We start from the raw sequence: 21,945 nt of genomic DNA, 5'->3' as shown, positions 1-21,945 counted from the left end.
TGGATATGCCGTGCACTTCTTCATATACTGAATAACTAATAATACTAATACCAGGACGAATAGAAGGAATAGTGTACGCACTCAGCGAGTTTACACGGGTCCGCCGCAACGCGGCGCTTCTATCGCTAGGTTCCTGACTTGGAGGAAGTTCACAGTTCTTGTTACGCTAAACGTAGTCCTTCTTAAAAGCAAATTTCTACCATTCAACCCGTCTATTCGTAACTTTAGGAATACCTGCATAGTCCCTGATTCATAATTAATAGCCTTCTCTCAGTTAATACTATTATGAACGTTCGCAACAGTAAATACAATGGGATCTGAAACTCTATGAAAGCGATAAGTTCAGTATTTAACAAGTTGCGAATTCGGGGACAGAAAACTCTACAAAATGTTAAATAAAACCAGAGTTGAAAGATATTTTACGTGCTTATAAATTAATTAAATTACTCACCATATGAATGATTAGTTGCGTGCTACCTTCGAGAGTTTGCGAGACGACTTGACGGATTTACGAGCTTGTAATTCTTTTCGGATTTCCTTTGTCCTGAAGAAGAATTGGCACTTTAAGTAGTGGTAAACCAATTTAGGAATAATATCCATGATGTGTTCTCTGCAACAACCTGCTCCCGAAGACTGGATCGTAAGAGCGTCAATAGTGTCAAGACAGTAATAGAAGATATCACCCCACATTGCACTCGCTGAGCTAATCTTTCCTTTAATTTTCATTTCTGTGTGAAGAAGTACATCGTATACAGCTTGGGAGGGGTGGGTTAAAAAACTGACGTTCCTACCGGATCCGTAGTCCTTGATTTGGGTGAGAGCTGCACAATGTTTAGACACATTACTTTTCTGTCGAAGGGACTGGACACAGAGGATACACGCAATAAACTTAGAGGAATGATTTACGACATAACCTGCCACATGATACACTAAAAATCTGTCAATCAACACGGCAGGAGTGGTATTTACCAACTCGGGCATAGCACTTTCCCAGCCTTCACCATGTATTTCTTCACAAAGAACAATTTTTTCTTTTATACAAGTTTCTACAGACTTCTTGTTACGTAATAATGTCTTTTGTCACTATTTCTACCTTATCCCGATCTACAATCAGGAGCAAAACAGTACGGCATTTTTGCAATTATTTTGTAAACCACCACACAATATTCTTTTGTCACTGGTTAATTCAAAGCACAACAAACTGAAGCCTTCTACACAAACCCAAACAACAAAGCATACTAATAACCCCTAACAACTTTCACCATTAAACGCGCGAGAAACTGTATTTTCAAGGTGTCTGACCTCAGACAAACGATGGACTTTAGCGATCGAAGCGCCACTAGTTCTCAGGTCCGCCACCGACAATGAGAGAACATAGGAGTGCGTACACTATTCATTCTATTCGTCCTGCTAATACTATTCTTAACGTATGCTCGATTACACTAACCTCTAGCGCTTGAAAGTAGAACTAAACGTCGGCGCACAGAGAAACAAAACACAGGAAAATTCGCTCAGTGCCCATTCTTTATAATCGCTATTCGCTGTTCTCAACAGCTTTTCGTCCATTCCTGTCGATGCTAATAATCTTTATCCAGTTAGCTATTTTCATGAATTTCAAATCGTTTAGGACATAATCTTCTTACCTGTTTTTTGGTCCACCCAATTTTTTAGTAGCAATCGGTCTCCATTTGTAAAGTATTTTTTAACCAATCTCTGTTCTTGCATTCTGTTGACGTGAACTTATTACGTATCAATAGAGGAAGTTTTACTTTTGTCGTAAATGGTGCTCAAAAGTCGCTAAATCTTATCCATATAATAAGACTATTGAAAGAAATTGTCGAAGAGAAACAGATAAAAGCCGCCAGATTTAGCGACAAAAACGCTAAATTGGCAAAATTGTATATCATTTTCACCCCTTCATACATTGCAGAATGTTTCCAAGTATCAGTTGGCTTTGGTTTCATCCGTCTTTTTAGGTAAAGTGCAGACGCGTTCTTTTATCATCCCATCCCTCCCATTATTCAATTCGTGTGCTTTTGTCAGTAATTTACCGTTTATAAATTTATTTGTAAATGCCTTAAATCAATGTTATGATTGTATTAATGTAATGATATTGATTTTCTGGAATTTTACTTAACACAGACGTTAAAATTCCGATACATTACTGAATAGGGCGTCTATAAATAAAGCAAGAAAAAAAGAAAAATCAGTTGCCTTTGCCTATTGTTAGTTTCATTCTTCATTACGTCATACATAGAAATAATTATGGCGCCGAACTAATTTCTAGTTTAACTAAAACTAGTATATCTGACAATTCAAATAAAATATATGGTACCAAAATATAGTTAACATGTGATCATTTGTGCAAAAATTCGTACTATCTTTATTTTCGGCAACAATATAATCCAGTATTATTTATTTTAACAAGGTAATTTTATTTAGTTGTGATCGTTAGTTATTTTGCGAATATTGAAGCTTAAGCAACATTACTACATTGCTTTTAGTTTTCAGATGTCGTGTGGATGTGGTAGCTGTGGAGGTGTTGGGGGTAGTTATGATGGTGGTGGCAGTGGCGGTGGTTGCTGTGGTGGAACCTGTGGCTCTTCAGAAACTACACGGAGACCTGAAGGAGTTGTCATGGATGAAACTTTCATTCTTCCGGACAGAGTAACGCTATTTTAATTTCTATAAAAATACCTCGATATAATACCATGCTTTAGCTAAAATCCTGTTTTTTAGATATCGCTAACAAAGGGCATGAAGAATTTTTACATACATTTAATTGAAACCGTCGTTATGTCTTATAATCTATTTTCGGTATTCTCTCAGTAAAACTCTTTCTTTGTAATCACTTATCACAGTATGTACAAGAAGGTTATAACAGCATTACAGCACCGGCGGATCAAGTGTGAATCTCAAGGGGGTTATGTTTAGGAATAAAGATCATTTCAGAATAATCCTAGCTTCATTTCTATGTTCGTCTATTAACTATAGTCTGAACTACACACGGTACATTTCACTAGAGCTGCGTCCTCTAAATTAACATGTATAATAAATGGAAATTCCAATCTCAACGAGTCAATTAAATGACACTTTCTTTTAAACCATGATGCATTGCTGCAGTACATTTCTGTTATGACTTTTTCACACTTTCACACTCAAATTCAAACTAACTAATCTCGTAGACACAGCCAGTGATGCCAAGTTAACAGCCACTCAGTATGGTACCATTAATTCATTTAGTGTTCTGCCCAACGTCAGGTCTTTTACTACAAACCCAGCCTTCTCCAGTCTTTCCTATTTTCTACTTTCCTCCTTGTTTCCTCATATGCTCCATATATCTTAATGTCGTCTATCATCTGATATTTTCTTCTACCCCGTACTTTTCTCCCGTTCACCATTCCTTCCAGTACATCATTCAGTAGTCAGTTTCTTCTCAGCCAGTGACCCAACCAATTTCTTTTCCTCTTCCTGATCTGATCATTCTTTCTTCACCCAATCTTTTGATTTCCTGGCAGCAGCTCATGTTACTGCTTATAGTACAACCCAAGTATTTGAAGCTGTTCACTTGCTCTACTGCCTCATTTAGAATTCGGAAGTTTATCTTCTGTATTTTTCTTCCTATGACCATGCTCTTCGTCTTATTTGGATTTATCTTTATCCCATACTGCTCACAGCTGTCATTTAGCTCCAGCAGCATATCCTTTAGTATCATTTCCTCTTCTGCTAACAACGCCATATCATCAGCAAATCCTATGCACTTTATCCTTCTTCCTCCTACTATCACTCTCCCCATGTTCTGAAAACAGTTCTTCATTAAATCCTCCAAGTAGATGTTGAACATTGTAGGTGATAAAGGACATCCTTGACGTATTGCTGTCCCTATTTCACTTCCTACTAACATTTTTTCTCCTATCCTGACTTTGACTCGTTGTTTCATATAAAGATTACTAAACAGTTTTCTCTCTTTCCAGTTCATACCAATTTTCTTTAGGATTCCCATCAGTTTATTCTAATCCACTCTGTCAAACGCCTTTTCTGAGTTCACAAATACTATATAGCCTATAGGCTTACACTTCTTTATTCTTCTCTAGTTATTTTTCGCCGATTGTTCGCAGCAGTCCAATTGCATCTCTCGTACCTTTTGCCTTCCTGAAGTCAAACTGCTCTTCTTCCAACTGTTCTTCCATCTCAGAATATAAACGATGATTCAGTATTCGCAGAAGAATCTTCGCCGAGTGAGAAATTAGACTGATAATCCTGAACTCCTTATATTTCTTGGCGTTATTTTTCTTCGGTAGGTATTGGAATCAACACTATCTTCGTAAAATCTTCAGGCCATTCGCCGTTTTCAAATATATCGTTGCATAATGATAGAATTTGCTTCTTATCTCACCCAAGCATTTCACTAATTGAATAGGGATTCCATCAACTCCTGTTGCTTTCCCATTCTTAATTTACTTAAACGCTATTTCAAATTCTTCATTTAAAATAGAAAATCCTTTTTCGTCTTTTGATACGGCTTCTTCGTCTTCTACAGCTAAGTCTTCTGGACGATTCCTTGTCTCATATAACTCTTCTACATATTTCGTCCATCTATTTAGTATTCCTTGGTTGTCTGTTATTTCATTTCCGATGTCGTCCTATATCGACCACATGGATTTCCTGTTCTTATTTGTGAAATCCAAACATTTTACTTCGCGGTACATTAAACCATATCTTCCTTTTCTCTCTAGATCCTCTATTTCTTCACATTTCTCTTTCATCTATTCTTCTTTTGCTTTATCAGTTTCTCTTCTTACTTCATTGTTTAGTTTTCCGTATTTTCTTCTACCTTCTTCTGTGATTATGTTATTCCATTTTCTCCTCTCTTCCATCTTCTCCAACATTTTCCCCGTGACCCAAGGTTTCTTAATTCTCACACCTTCTGTATATCCTATTGTTTCTTCTGCTGTTGTCGATATACAATTTTTTAATGAGTCCAGTACTCTTTATTATTCTCAGGTGTGGATTCTAATGTAGCGGCTTTCTCTTGAAAATTTGCTTCAAATTTTCTTCAGTCCTCTTCGTTCTTCAGCTTCTTTCAATGGTACCAACACTTCTAAATTATAGTAATTTATACGAGAAAAATAAAGTTAAATAAGAAGACATTTATTGTATGTGACAATTTATTTCCCTTACTTATGAGAACAACTATTTTATGATGTCTTTAATGTAATTATGAATAACAATTATGAGTAGCTATTATTTTTTCATATAGGGTAAACTAGGTTCTGTTGGACAGTCGGGCATGTTGGACACTCTGTACTTTAACGTGTTACCACGCTACTTGTGGGCACCACATTCAGCTAGATGTCAATGACGGAAGTAGGCACGAGTGGGGCTACTTCCGTCATTGACTTCTAGCAGAATGTGGTGCCCACAAGTGGCGTGGTAACACATTAAAGTACGGAGTGTCCAACATGCCCGACTATCCAACAGACCCTAGTTTACCCTAAAGTATTTGCTTAAAAAAATATATATAACTGAACGCAGACCTATTCTTGTGCATGGAAATACATAAAAATCTGAAGTAGTCCTCTTCGTGGTCTACAAATTTCCAAATGAGAAATTTGTCAACAATGTTGATGAGATGGCTGCGTGTTTGTTTTCATGTGGTTGCGTATAACAGAAATATCTGCTCTCATGGAATCATTACAAAGTTTACAAGGGGTCTTGAATACAAGCATAAACCAAGGCTTGAATTCACATTCATTTTTCCAACAAATTCTATACTGCACATATGTTTTCGATGTTTTGGACGTTTACCGTATACTGTTTTGCAAGCATCACCTCGCTGTTTCGGTATTACTAAATTCCATAACAGCGATTACATGAATTATTCACTGTGAACAACTGGCAGGTGCATTTACAATATTATGGTAATATACTTCTATTGATAAAAGTTAATGATCTTAATAATGAAAAATAATTGGAAGCAGAATTTCTTAAAATAATCCGAATAACTTAGTCATTGTTGAGCTGCGAGTTTTGGACTTCGTTGCAGGTAACTTTGCAGGAAGAAATTCAACTGCAATAAAATTAATGTAAATGCTGATAATCATTTGGCAATTGTTACACTATAGGGAGAATAAAGAATCTGGAACTATATAAATATCTACCGTATACTTCATTTTCGATTCCTATAGGTGTTACCAGTATTTGTAAGACCAAAATTCTCTCCATTACATATTCGATTCTAGCCCTCAGCTAATTCAAAAGCCGCCGTTTTAGATTAAACTTTGAAATTTTTAATGGAAAGGGTGCATGTAGGTACTCAAAATCATGTGAAATTTTCTAAAAAATAATAGTGCAATCTGTTTTAAGATATTATCTCTAATCGTTTTCAAGTTACTTAAAGATAACTGCCATAATGACACAAACATTAGTTACTGCATCTACAGGTATTTTGTAAATGATACAGTATAAGGAGGTTTTGGAAAAGGTATTTTTTGGAATTCTGGTAATTAACATTTCCTGCTTTACTGTTTGGTTAACGTGTGACAGTTTCAATTGCATTGTTGTGATTATTTGAAGCTTTCCTGTAAGGAATTTCTTGATTTTCATGATGGCCATTTTGCAGTTCAGTTTAAAAATGTTTAATTATTTATGATCCTGATAGACATCTTAAATTTTGTGTTTTAGGCTCAACAACAAATTGAACAGGATCCGACATTTGAATCCAAGATAGTTTTTAGTAATGAAGCAAACTTTTATATGAATGGGGAGGTAAACAGACATAACACACGCTATTGGTCAGACATAAACCCAAATTGATTGGATGAAAATACAAGGTGCTGGTAAAATAATGGTTTGGTGCGGAATTTGGGGAAATCGTATTGTTGGACCGTATTTTATTGAGGAGAACCTGAGTACCATTTCTTATTTGAACATCTTGCAAGAAAATATCTTTCCTGATTACTAAATGAAGGAAATGAATTCCTTAGTTAGTTACCAGAATTACATAAAAATACCTTTTTTGAAAACCTCCTTGTACTGTAAAAAATATTTGTAGATGCAGTAATTAATGTTTGTGTCATTATGACAGTTATCTTTAAATAACTTGAAAACAATTAGAAATATCGCAAAACAGATTGCACCATTGTTTTTTAAAGAAAATTTCACATAATTTTGAGTATCTACATGACCCCCTTTCCATTTAAAATTTCAAAGTTGCATCCAAAATGGCAGCTTTTTATATAGTTGAGGGTTAAAATCTAATGTGTAACTGGTAGAGCATTTGGTGTTACAAATACTGGAAACACCTATAGTAATCGAAAATCAAGCATATGGAAGATATTTATATAGTTCCAGACTTTTGATTCATCCTGTACATTAAATTGAAAGAAATATAACAATAATAATATAACATTTTCATATGTTTGTACCACTAAGCAAATTACGGTATTTTTGTATATTTATGGTATCATCATGTGGCTTTCGGGGAGTTAGGCCACTGTCGACCTTCCCATCTCAAATCAATATATTTATGACATGCGTTCTATAATTATGGTACGATTGGCACCACTGAACATAGCCTCAAATGATTGTTTCTGAATTGTTGAGGATCGGCTGCAGGGGGAAACTGCTTATTGCGAGGCGCTTGCCGTTCGTTGCATGTGCCGCGATTGAAAGCAACTGATTTCTAACATTGATAACTATTATTTAATTTTAATTTTGACTATATTTCTGTGTGTATTAATTTGTTATTGAAATCGGTGACAAATCTATCTCGGAACATTTGTCTTATTTCGGGGACGAATTTACCATATTTTCCTTAAAAGGTTTATCTCCCTTATTTAATTGTAAAAATTTCTTCACACGTAGTATGACATCTTTCATGCGTCCTTTACTCTTCATGATATAAAATTGGATTTGATCCAGGTTTGATTTTCATGGAATTTTATTTCAGATATAATTGACTTGTTGCTCTAAGATAATTATATTTTTGCTGTAGGCTTTCTTCGTAACATCGATTTTAACATCGTCAACTGGAGCCTCCAAAGCATGAGAATCGTTTCTTCCAGGACTACATCTCAATTTTCTTCGCACAGTCGAAGTAATTTAAATATGCAACTTACATTGACTCCATTTGCTTCTCACAGTACGGTTGGGCACGTAAATGTAGCATGGAACATAATTATACAGATGTCAGAAAATACCTGTAACTGAAATAAAACAAAATATTGCTATAGTTTTTGACATCCAGCCTTTCCAAACTAAAATGATTGTGAAAGTCTGAGAAACGATGGGAAAATATATTAAAAACCTTAATCTAACAATATTAATAATTAATACCATAATAATTATGTAGTTATAATAGCATATAGGCTTACTTTCTTGAGAAATATACAATTAGATACCTTAATTCGTTAATATTTCAAGAGTTTTAAAACATTAGACTAATTACCTATTTTCTCAACGGAGAACTATGGCAAACTAGAAGGAATATGTTATATTCATAGTGTAGCCAAGAAGTAGATAATGTTTTACCCACCAGCTGGAATATATAGACTAGTACAATTCTTGTATTTGGCTTATTATATTTAATCAAATAATGTACTGCCAACAACTATCTATCTCCTTGCCAATATTGGATACATTACTCCACGTCACAAGTTTAAATTTTTTTATGATTTGTTTGCTGGTAGTTTCTAAGGACTTAAAGAGACATCCTCAGTCACTTTAAAGATATTTGTTCAGGAAACAGAGAAAGTGGATGGAAGAGAAGCAGATGTTATTGATTTTACATTAAGCTAAACTTTATTTTACATACCGTAAATCAATAACACGTACTTTTCAGAAGGATCTATGCTAAGGATTCTATCGGCCCTTCAAAATCCATTGTCCTTGGCTGCGTGTGCCGAGTAAAGACAGCAAAACACTGAGAACAACCTGACGCAACCATAATCTGAATTTGGTTTTTTGTATCGTAGGAATTATATTTATAATGCAAACATCGGTTAACTTAAGTTTTACATTACTTGAAAAGCGTACCTAGTTGAAATACCCGGGTTGTTATTTTTGCTCAAAAAATTATTTTTTTTTCTTCAGTATAAATAAAGAGTTGTGGTCAATTTTCATTTCGCTATTCCCCTCTGAGCAGCAGTTTCAGAGTAATTTTTAAAATCCTACATGCTCTGTGCGTTTAAACGCCCACTCCACGTTCACGTTGCAAATTAAGTTGTATTAAATACATTATTAGCTTTAGTCTATGAGAAAGCCAGTATATCTTATCTAAGTTTTTGTTATAAAATTCACCAAATGTCATTTTCAAGGCAGCACTTTCATTGGAAAGTAGAGGTTTACAAAACTGATTCTTAAGGAAGATTCTACATTGTTGGCGTGATGTTTTCCATGTTTTTCTTTCTGCTGATTATAAATGAGCTATTTGTGAATGTTGTCATAGTAGGTATTTTAATAATACGCTGTGTTCAAAATCATGGCGACACTTTTATACGATTAAGTGAATATTAATTAATCGTAGGTACATGTCATTTGGTGGTCAAGCTTTCAAAGTTCTTAGTTTCGTAAAACGTATTATTTCTGTTGCCATCGGTCACATTGTTGGAAATTGGCAACTTCACAACATAAATCGTTTTGTGTTCTGCAACTTGTGAAAAGAAACTCAAAGTAATGGCAACAAAGATTGTTATGTAGACATTTTCGAATTGACCATCTATCATATCGTTGGATTGAACATACCACAGCCGCTGATCGCCAGCCCTCCAAGTCACCAGATTTGACAAAATGTGCAATGTGACTTTATGATAGAAAAGTATTTAAGTTTTATCTTATTTCCATAGTTATCAACGGAATATGACAATTTAAAAAGAATAGAAAGGGTACAATTCATAAGTTTATTACATTCAATTGCTAGGCCTACATCTTGTGGGTGAGAATAGCATCAGGGGAACTATAAGAAACATAAGTAAACGGAAAGAGGGAATTTAGGAGTTAGAGCGAAGAAAAAGAGATAAGTACGTGAATAAATAGAGGGAAATTGGTGAGGAAATAATAAGTGATGTAAAGAAAATAAGAGATATAAAATAGAAATATAGACAAATAATTTAGGAGGAAATAGCTAAAAAAGAATGATTACAAGTAGATAGATTTGAGAATAGAGAATAAAAAATAACGGAAATAATTAGGAAGAGGAATGTACAATATTTAGGCCTAATAGGAAAGTGGGAAATGGTAGGGAGAGAGAGAATAGAAGAAGATAGATAGAGAGAGACAGATAGCAATTCAGTTAAAACAAAAAAATAGAAAGTAATCATGAAATACTTGGCAAATGAATATATCAAAGGGTGGTATTAAAGTGATGGTGGATCGAAATGCAGAAATGTAAACATCCACTGTAACTATGGATTGTAAAGTTGGCTGAAAAATAAATATCACTATCCATATCAGTCTTCTTAGTTCCCTTAGATAGTGTATCTTCACACTAATTTAGCATAGTAAAATAGACGTTAAGTTTCGATGATGATATTATATATGTAAATTCTCAATATTGTCTGACCAATTTTCCGTTTATTTTGTCAACACAATATTAACCTTCTCAGAATTCACTTCCATGCATTGTTACAAAAGGGAAAATCACCAATGTCACTATGTACCTTACAACAGTATTATTAACTGCGGTATTGTAATTGTGGTAATTATGTCATCCTTAACACTATTAATTAGCGGAATAAATGCGTCTTCTTAAATTTCGATTCACATTTCAATAGCCTACATCGAGCCCACATGTTGTGACGTAATTCGTTGTTGCCAAAATTGCTCTGTGGCTTTGTGTTCTAGGAGGAATTGGTTACTTACAGTACAGTATGTATACTTTAGTTGTTTATAGTGTTTTTAAATGATGGTCATCTCATATAACTAGTAATTATTTCTTTACTAATGTTGTGTAGGTTAGTGTGTATAGTAGGCGTGTGGTCTGTTAGGGCTATGTACATTTTTAAAATTTCCTACAAAATCAAGAAATCAAGCAGCTGGTTTCACAAACTATAAAAGAAAGGTGGCAATGACGATAATGGTCTATGTGCACAAGGACAAGCCTACTTACATGATGCCTATAGTGACTGAAAGTGAATACAGACTACAACAAAATGTGAAACAAAATACAGAAGAGCAGTTTTCTTGTTGTGACAGTTTACAACTGCTAAGAATGTAAAATTATTATTATTTACAATATTTACTCTAAAATTCTATTTAATTTGCTGTTTTGAATTTATGTGGTAAATGCCAAAAACAGTTATTTTCATTTGTTATTTCACATAATATGGTGTTGTTTTTGGTGGTGGTGGTGGTGGTGGTGGTACAATGTCTATGCATTGGACAATGAAGTCATTTGCCGTCTTGCACTGCAGTATTTTTGTACAATGTCATCGTTTTGTAGCAACGTTGTGCGTTTTTTTATGTGTTTCATGTTCATTTCTTTGTTTGCGTCACCGAATTTGCAGATGGTTGTATGGAAAATTTCTATCCTGAGCAGGTGGTTTGCCAAACAATTATGACTGTTATCAACCTGAATATAGTGGCAGCAGATTTACTAGTATATGTCCCTTGGGGTATTATCTTGGGTTATACAACAACATTTCCTTAATTTAATCTTTTGCTCCCTTCGTATTTTGTTTTTGGTTAGATCTGAATTTACTTTTGATTAGTTGTTTTCCAGAGTAAAATGGGAGTCCGTTATTAGAATGTTGCAAAATTTCAGTTCCCATTTTAACAAAAAAAGTCTACAGATAATGTACTGTTTCATTTCGTTTTATATCACAATGGGAATGAATCCACTGCAAACAAATTTTTTGTGTAGTTTAGTTAGGTAATCGAGCTTCTTTCAATCTTGAAATTTAGCGCCTTCTGTAGACTTGTGAAATTATAGTTTTTATGGCTACCCTTAAATATGTTAATATGACAGTTTTGGACTTTATTTAATCTATATAAGAGTTTTGCTGAGGTATATATAATATATAGCACTAACTTATCCTTCAAAATTTGTTGTATATTTTCTTACAGGATGGTAAAAGGCATAGAGAACTCTGCTGATCTTGCTTGTGATATAAGGAATCTACCTGTATAAATTTATAACCACTCCTTATGTGGGTATCTTTTGTTTCAATTATTTCTATAGCCAGTGGTCTATACTAATGCTATTTAATGGCTTGTCTTTATTAATGAAGTTCTTTCCCTTTGAGGAATAGGATTCTGTTTTAATTTCTCACAATAACTTTATGGCAATCTCTTACTAATATTCGTAAGAATCTGTATGGCAACGATTGGGGTGGATTTAATGCTTTAGTCATTAATATTAAGGCCTGATTTTGAAATAAATATACTTTATCGAGATAGTTTTTCGGTGATGTAAGTATTTATTAATAATTCACAAAATAGTACATAAACTTAGTAATTAAAACTAAGATATACACAAGTAGTAATTATACACAATAAATATACAATTAAATAAAGAATTTTATATCATATAACTATTCAAATTATGTTGTCTTAACTTCCACTTACGTCTAGTTTTAGTGCAAGTTTCAACCAATCGCGTTTATTTTAAACCTTAAAACTTATTTACTTGCTAAATTTGAAATTCTCTTTTAACTCTAAAATAAACAAGTGTATATATCGTCCATGCTGCTATATTCATCCAATTATCTTTTACAACAGACATATTTATATTTAATTTTAGATCCTCTTTTACATAATAACTAACTCTTTCATACAATAACTTTCGCATTGAGGTTATTAATGTCGACATTAAGTCAACAAACCGAATAGCTGAATCGGTAGTATTAGGGCAGTATCTATTCTTACAATTTAGCTTGTCAGCTAAATTGTTTACGTAACATCTATACAGATATCCGCTTACTCGTTTAAATATATTTTTTTGGGTGATGTAATCAACAGTTCTCCACAATATTGGTTAATTGGTTTGACACACAAAAACTTTGAAAATTATAAGAAAAGTAGCGATTTTTGAGAAAGTTAATTTAACTTACAGAAGTATTGTAATTCATACATTGTACACCAAATGAGATGAAATTTAGTGCAAACACTATTCACATGCAACATAAAAACTGTACACATGACGTAGATAATTTTGGCTTGAGTGGTTTAGAAAAATAACATTTCATCTCTGAGTATCCTTAAATTTAATGATCTGAGTACTGATTTACATACTTCTGCAGGAGCAGTGGCTGCCTTCCACGATTGAGGATTCACCAGACTCGCCCTTGACACCTCCAAGACGCGGCATAATGAGACGAGTAAGAGAAGATGAGTACCCAAATATTAGTTATGAAGAAACTTCTGACCAAGAAGCAGAAATATGGACTGAGTATAATAAAAAATCAAAAACGGTTAGGAAACTCCCGATGTTTGGAGAAGATGAGAAAGTAAAGGAAAGACTTCCTGAAGTGTACAGACATGAGCATGATAAAAGTAAAAGAGAAAAATATAGATTGAATATACAACAGACAGTTCCCAGATCATCTGACAACCGTGCATTTAGACTAAATTTACAGTCACAAGGATTCAGCTCAAAGACCATGGAATCTTCCGAAGATGTATTTCCAGAGGCTCCTACGTCTGCATCAGGTATGGAGACAATAAGCGCGTCTAGAGATGAAGGTATTAGACGCACAATTATAAGGAGTCCACATGGGAGAATGCAACAAAGAATGGACTCTATAAAAACAAGAAGTTTTGAAGTTCCAAAATCTCGTGAAACTAAATTACGGGGTACAGGATCTTGCAAGAAACCCTCACCAATGAAAATGTTCGATGATGCAGTAAATGCAGAGCTCAAGAAAAGAAAGGATTATCAAGGGATGGATACTTATGCAAGCAATTTTTTCAGTGGTGATCCAAACAGACTTGCTTGTGGAACAAGAAGAGACGTCAAATCTAAATCCACTCTAAGTGCTGTGGAGACTGCGAGAAGTTTACACCCTGATTACTATACTTCTGGGCTTGCAGAAGCCGTTGATAAATTGGCACAAGCTGAAGCTATTTGTCGTTATGACGGTGCTGTGAAGGCGGCTGAAGATGCGGCATCTGCTTTTCCAGAAGGAATAATGGCTGAGGAAGCTGCAGTTGCTAGAGTTAGAGGTTACCATGCGGAATTGGTGGATACAGTTCAAGAAGAAATACCGGGAGTAAGACCTATAGAACTCGTGGGATATATAGGACTTACGAGGCCGAAAATCTAGTTCCTTCCAAAAAATTATAATTAATTATTGTTCTAGATACTACATTTTTTTCAACATGTAATACTACCACTGTTTTTCCAATGTAATGTAAAACGAAATTATTTTAGTCCTTAAAATTTCGATTTTCAGATTTAAGGAGCATTAATTGTATGTAGATCTTACTGACAGTCTAAGAAATTTTTGGTGAGTACTTTGGCGATAGTTGGAAATTTAAAAAAATGAGCAATCTTCATTAAGCAGAATTATTAGTCACTTTATTGTGATTTATTGGCATCAAATTTCATTGCAAAAAATTATATAATCGTTCTACTTCTTATAAACATTTTAAGCATATCTAAGTTATTTTATTACATATTGATTTACGTGTATAGCATCCTATGCTTGTTTGATGCTGTAGTGTCCACCGCTGTGAAGTAACGGTTAGCATGCCTGACCGTACGAGCGCACTCGGGTTCAAATCCTGGATGGGAAAAGTTACCTGGTTGAGGTTTTTTTCGGGGGGGGGGTAACGTACGGTGTGCTTTTAAAACATAATTTTGTCGACCGATTATTGCTCTGTAGGTTTCACTTTAAGCGTCACGTTGTCACGTCTACTTCCTCGATAAGAATAGGTACTGGTTTGCTATATTGTGAAATGGCTATTATTATTATTATTATTATTATTATTATTATTATTATTATTATTATTATTATTATTATTATGTAGGAGTACATTGACATTCTTAACTCCTTAATTATTATTATTTTTAATCACATACCTTAATGTTCGTCCTCAGCACTTTCCTCGGCACCTTCGTCGGTTTCGCACACTTGTATGACGAACTTAGGGAAAGTTGCGTATATCGCTCCAATTCAGCATTTATAATTTTTATTGAAAAATACAATTTTTATTTTCTGCAGTCCTTTACAGAAATACATTCCCAGAACATTTACCTTTCATGTAAAAAAGAATCCTTGAATTTGATTTACTATTTTTGAAGTAGAATGACATTTTCGAAACACTTGTCAATGATGCCATTTAGGCAACTAGTTTCCTAAATATCACCTGCGGTTTCTTAAATCGCACCTCTTTAACCGGGATGAAGGAAAGCTTTTAACATTGAACATATTGAACAGTATTTAATATGAATAATGTAATAAATGAAAATTACAATTTTATTGAAATTAATGAAAGAGAGTAACCCATCTTCGAATGAAATTGAAAAAATAGAGCATAAATTACCTAACATTTAAACTTCCTGAATGCGTTTTTTTATTGTTACACATTTGCCATGTGCTTCACCAGGCAGTTTAAACTGTAAACTGCGTCACCTTTTCTCCACGATGATCTCGAAGCCACCTAAGATCTGCTTCATGATTTAGCTGTCTGAAATGGTTTGAAGATAGAAACATCTAAATGCTGGGCCTCTGAGTATTATGACTAGGAAGCTGAAATAGGAGCACATCATTTTCCCGAGATAATCTAGCTTCTAAATTTGTGGAATGGTTCGTATAGGTGGACATACAGAAGCAGCACTTTTTTCTATGGCAGGTTTGAGTGGCAAATAAAATGCTTGAGCAATTCGACAAATAGCTCACCTCACTGTTGATGTAACCTGAATCAGAGCAAACAAATAACGATCCTGGAAGAACATCAGCTGATAATGTAGGATGCACTGTTTGACGTTTAACAATTTTCATAGGTGGCACAAAATATCTGGTGCGCTTGTACAACACACACTTGTTGTATTAACACCCTTTTCACCACTTGATATTGCACCCACCTGAAGTATTCCTCGTTCAGTTAAAATTTTTTTGGCCTTTTTTGTACGGCTAGAATTGCTACAGTCGCTCATATCGCACCGGTGCGAATTAGGCACCTACAAAGTGGTGCGAATTAAGAAACTACGTCATAAGTTATTATTTCCTTCATTATAGGCCTAGCCTATAATCACCACATGTTCGAAAATCGTACTAAGTTACATGTTCTTTATTATTTCTATTAACCATTAACATCTTAAGATTATGGATTCCTTTGTATAGAAATCCGTTATTTAGTTACAAAATGTTAGCTAAATATAGACTACATCTACCTGAGCGATTATAATAAATACTCTATCACCACGTTGCTAGCACAAAGAAGTGGCAGAAATCAAGTGACATGGTGGAAGTTCATATGGTAGATTGTAACAGTACTACACTACTACAGTAACTTGTTTCAAACTAGCAGTGGTACCATTTAGGAAGCGGTGCGATTTATGCTACTTTACCCTACTGCTGTCAGTTTCAGTAGGCTTATACCTCATCATGTATGCTCCTTCAATTTCTATGGTTTTCTTAACACATTTTTCCCACAAAGCTGGTAGAATGTCTACCGTACATTGCCGCAGAACTGTACACACAATATCACTCCTGGACGGAGTCATATTTTTTCTACCTGTTTTTTTTTCAGTTTTTTCCCAAACCAATTCAATCGGGTTCAGAGTACATGGTAAGGGGGCATACTTCACGATCATGGGCTCGTGAAATGTCATCAATAACAAATTCCCTCTTTATGTTGCTGTCCTCTCTAATAATACTGCTTTTATGGGGACAGGATTCGGAATATCCAAGTTATGATCATTCATAAAACTTAGTGTATCATCTTTTCCAGTAGACATGGTAGAGACACTATATTTTAATCTGCTATGATAGCTCATATTGTCTAAGACAATAACACAATTTCTTCCAGGCAGATTCGGAACTAATTTCTTCTGACACCAGTTCTCAAATATTGCTGATTTCATTTCATCATGTGAATCAGCCAAAGAGTCACCAATGATTCTCGATGATAGATACAAGCAATTGGGAACCCATCCAACCTTACTTCCAGCATGAAGTATCATAATTCTCTTATCCCAAGACACGGGCGCTGAAGACAACACAACATCATCCCAACTCTTCCTTACCACGTCGTGTGTGTCATACCAAGTTTCGTCTAAGAACATTATTTGGTATCCAGCAGACCTTAGACTATTCAGTTTATACAAACATCGGTATCGCACGCTATTATTCTGGAAGACTCCATAATTTTGCACCTTTTGTTGAGCATTCGGAAACGGAAACTAAGATTTCGTAAAATTTCCCGAAGACTGGTTTCTTTGTATGGAAACTGGCGCTTTTTTGTAGTTCGGTTAGTAATTCATCCACGGTTGGCGATTGTCCCTTCTCAAAAAAAAATTGTAAACTTCCCTACGAACTATATTGCAAGTAAAATTATCGATTTTTCTAAACTTCTGTATTTTGTTGCGCATCTTCTGAGGTGTTTTCCACTCTCTTCTTATTATTTTACTAACAGCTTGTCTACTCAGTCCTACCGCCTTTGCAGTTTCAACTATTGGTCCCTTTTTTGGCAGAGTATTTTTAATATATTCATATACGTTGCATATAATTCGCTGAAACTGTTTGTTCAATACACCTGTGATCTGTCTGCTGCTAGAGCTCTATTCACTTATACATTCACTCGCACTGAGAGTATTATTATTATTATTATTATTATTATTATTATTATTATTATTATTATTATTATTATTATTATTATTATTATTGCTGCATATGTTAGGAGAATATTCACAAACGATTAGGGAAAACACGGGAATTTTACTTGAAGCAAGCAAAGAGATAGGTTTGGAAGTAAATCCCGAACAGACAAAGTATATGATTATGTCTCGTGACGAGAATATTATACGAAATGTAAATATAAAAATTGGAAATTTATCTTTTGAAGAGATGGAAAAATTCAAATACCTGAGACCAACAGTAACAAATATAAATGATACTCGGGAGGAAATTAAACACAGAATAAATATAGGAAATACCTGTTATTATTCGGTTGAGAAGCTTTCATCATCCAGTCTGCTGTCAAAAAATCTGAACGTTAAAATTTATAAAACAGTTATATTACCGGTTGTTCTTTATGGTTGTGAAGCTTGGACTCTCACTTTGAGAGAGGAACATAGGTTAAGGTTTCGCGTAGGCTTCCGCGGCTGGTGTATATGGTCTGTGGATAAACTTCGGATAAGGAAATAGTCTGCGAGCTCGGTCGTTTCGATGGGAGGAGTACTTTCGGTGATACGTCGTAGATTCTCCCACCATCGAGACTACTATATATACGAGCTCGCAGACTATTTCCTTATCCAACTGCTATGAAGATGACCACAACACAAAGGTCGAAACTTCAGCCATCAACACCAAGACAACGCGGTAGAAGCCCCGAAGCTTATCCACAGACTATAGGTTCAGGGTGTTTGAGAATAAGGTTCTTATGAAAATATTTGGAGCTAAGAGGGATGAAGTTACAGGAGAATGGAGAAAGTTACACAACGCAGAACTGCAAGCATTGTATTCTTCACCTGACATAATTAGGAACATTAAATCCAGACGTTTGAGATGGGCAGGGCATGTAGCACGTATGGGCGAATCCAGAAATGCATAATTATAGAGTGTTAGTTGGGAGGCTGGGGGGAAAAAGACCTTTGGGAAAGCCGAGACGTAGATGGAAAAATAATATTGAAATGGATTTGAGGGAGGTGGATACGATGATAGACTGGATTAATCTTGCTCAGGATAGGGACCAATGGCGGGCTTATGTGAGGGCGGCAATGAACCTCCAGGTTCCTTAAAAGCCAGCAGTGTATAGTAAGTAAGTACATGATTTACAAGTGTATTGGTGAGCTGGATCACAAATAAAAGTATTGAAATTTCATGAATGCTGAAATGCTAATGCTACTTTAATATAAATTAAAACCAATTCAAAAAGTCACAAAATATTCCCGAAATGAAAAAAATTTACACCAAACAATATCTCAGTAGGCCTATATCGCTGGGTGAGAATGTAAGTATTCTATCTGCCTTTAGTCTCACTTTACAGTAGAACACTCTGAAGTTCAGCTTGTAAAATGTAATATTTTATTACAAATAAATTCGGATAATAAATTTAACTTGTACTAAATTTCTGTTTAGGCAAACTGACTTTTTACCATTATTCACATACCTCTCTCATATTGTAATTTGACGATATTTAAGTGTCACTTTGCAGATACAACCTCTTTATTCCTTAAGGGGAGAGGATGGTATTTTTGATGAAAAATGACTAAATTTTGAAAAAAAAAATTCTTTAAAGTACTCTGTGATATGTAAGGATCGCCATTTTTAAACTTCCTGCATTATGGATTTTTAAATCACTCGCCCACTTTTATTGTTGTTTCCGGTAAATTAAATTTTCAAAAAATTGTTTTTTTTTTTAATACCCTTTGATATGTGTGGAATGAATTGCATAACATTTTGTGGGTATTTGTGCCCTTATCGAATGTTGAGACTTCATTTTTAAACTTCCCGCGCTATGGATTTTTAAATCACACGCCCGCTTTTATCGGTTTCCAGTAACTTCATTTTTTTTTTGCTACATTGCCAGACAAAATGAATATAATTTCTGAACTATTAAATATACATGCATGAAATTTAGAACAGACATTCTTTAGACTATTAGGAAACTCTTATCTGTAACAGAATTGTGTTAATTGATTTCACTTTAAAAATACGTCCGTTTGTTTGCCAGAAAGGAAATCAGAAAATTTTTACTAAATTTTAATTGTTTATTTTACAAACGTAGGGACTAATATCAAAATCCTGTTACAGACAGTTTGTAGAAAATACTTCTGCAAATACATTGCAAAAACTGTTTGAATCTATCTTTAAAAACTGTTTAGATATATCGGTTTTAGTACAATCCTGCATTGGGAATATTTTTTTTTCAAATTTGGGCCCCCAAATATTTATTTTTTCAAATATTTTTATTTGGTTGAGTTGCCACAGCTATGAGCTTTCTACATACAAAAAATTAATAATTTACACCAAATAGGAAAAAAGTTAAAAAAAATACCATCCTCTCCCCTTAATATCTAAAATTTTCGACTTTGCAATTATACATTTTTAAACTTTCATATCTAAAAGCTTATTATTATAAATAATGACACAAAATACATTAGTTCTTTTTTAAAGGAGAATTAACTGTTCATTTGTGCTTACACATCTATGATTTATCTGCTGAATCATTGTCCCTTTTTTGATATGGGATGAGACTAACATAAAAGACAACACAAATAAAAATTGAACTTATAATACCAAAAGTTGGCATAAGGTACACTGCTAATTTCAAATTAGGAAATGTTTCTTGAATAAAAAATTTGAAACCAAGGATAAACAGTAAGATTACCTTGTAATGTAACAATTCTACTTTTCAACTACGATTTGACAATGACACAAAGTAAATCACAGCACTCATCCCATAGCGATTGTTCTCAATTAAATTGAAAAGCGGAAGAATAGTAGTCCTTGTCCACTTTTGGCCTCCATTTCATCATAAACTGAATATCTCTTTGTTTGTCTTGAGGTACTGGCAGAGATTTTGCTTGCTCCAGTTTTCCTACATCTGGAATCCATTAAGACCTATGAACTTTCAACTTCCCAACACCAACTTTAAAAGAAGGTCCCTCCTTGCACTTAAGCATATGTAGTATCTTCTGGCTTTTACTTACGCCATGCATGTTCGTCCTTGTAACAATCTATAATGCTGAATTAAAACAATCTACAGTAGTAAAAATATCGCTTTAAGGGTTTAGGTACAGCTTGCAGCAGTAAAAGTTTGGAAATATTCAACATTATTTTTCTCCATTACTATATCTTGACCAATAATGAAAATTAGTATGTCTAAAACACTGTCCTTCTGCTTTATGATAAAAATATTTTTACGATTTAAAAAAAAATATTTTATATCACACACACACACACACACACACACACACACACACACACACACACACACACACACACACACACACACACACACACACACACACATATATATATATCCTTTTTTTAAAAATTCAAAATCACTGTGCAGTGATGAAGCGTTTCCCTCATTACTATAAAAACTATCCAACATTCTGTGATGACATTTTTTGTATGTATTTATGTATGTTATATCTACAATATGATGCAAAATCACTTCTCTTTCTTTGATAGATTGATAAAAAATAAATTGATTTAAAAAATGGTCAAATATTAGTATTTTTTCTAACAGAGAATAAAAAAAATACTTATTAAGAAACGTAGTTGAAAGAGCATGATATTGTAAACATGAGTTTCAGCAATAAAATAAAAGAGAGAGGACATGAAAAAGTTAACACGTTTAAGAGTTACGAGGGAAACGCTTCATCACTGCACAGTGAACTGCCACTGTTCTGGATTTAAAAAAATATATATATAGGCTATATAAATAAATCGTAAAATATATATATATATATATATATATATATTTTTTTTTTCATATAGCAGAAGGACTGTTTTACACATACCAATTTTCATTATTGTACAAGATACAGTAATGGAGGAAAAATTGTTTAATATTTCCAAACATTTTACTACTGTAAGCTGTACCTAAATCCTAAAGCAAGAAATCTATGAAATCTCTGTCCTTTTGCAGCAGATAGCCAACTCAGAAAAGATAATAATTCCTGATTGACCCACTGCGCTATTTGAAGTTACAATGAACAAAAATAATTACAACAATCATAAAATATAATAGTATGGTATTATATATATATATATATATATATATATATATATATATATATATATATATGGAAAAAATAAGCCCTGCAAAGTA

General features: G+C 34.0%; 1 protein-coding gene across 2 annotated transcripts; it reads left to right on the top strand.

Moving 5' to 3' along the window:
* Window positions 1–2,275: 2,275 nt before the first annotated feature.
* On the top strand, window positions 2,276–14,622 carry LOC138700544 (uncharacterized). 2 transcript variants are annotated; one of them, XM_069827133.1, is made up of 3 exons: window positions 2,276–2,428; window positions 2,505–2,667; window positions 13,239–14,622. In XM_069827133.1, exons 2-3 carry the CDS (start codon window positions 2,512–2,514, stop codon window positions 14,259–14,261), a joined length of 1,179 nt encoding a protein of 392 aa, XP_069683234.1. In that variant the 5' UTR covers window positions 2,276–2,428; window positions 2,505–2,511; the 3' UTR covers window positions 14,262–14,622. The 2 variants fall into 2 exon arrangements, with proteins under 2 accessions (XP_069683234.1, XP_069683235.1); XM_069827134.1 differs by having other exon boundaries at window positions 2,512–2,667; window positions 13,239–14,621.
* Window positions 14,623–21,945: the final 7,323 nt, after the last annotated feature.

The sequence above is a fragment of the Periplaneta americana genome, chromosome 5 (genome assembly GCF_040183065.1).
Source record: "Periplaneta americana isolate PAMFEO1 chromosome 5, P.americana_PAMFEO1_priV1, whole genome shotgun sequence".
NCBI lineage: Eukaryota > Metazoa > Arthropoda > Insecta > Blattodea > Blattidae > Periplaneta > Periplaneta americana.
The sequence above is the reverse complement of the archived record's forward strand: the minus strand, read 5'-3'. Positions and strand labels throughout refer to the sequence as shown.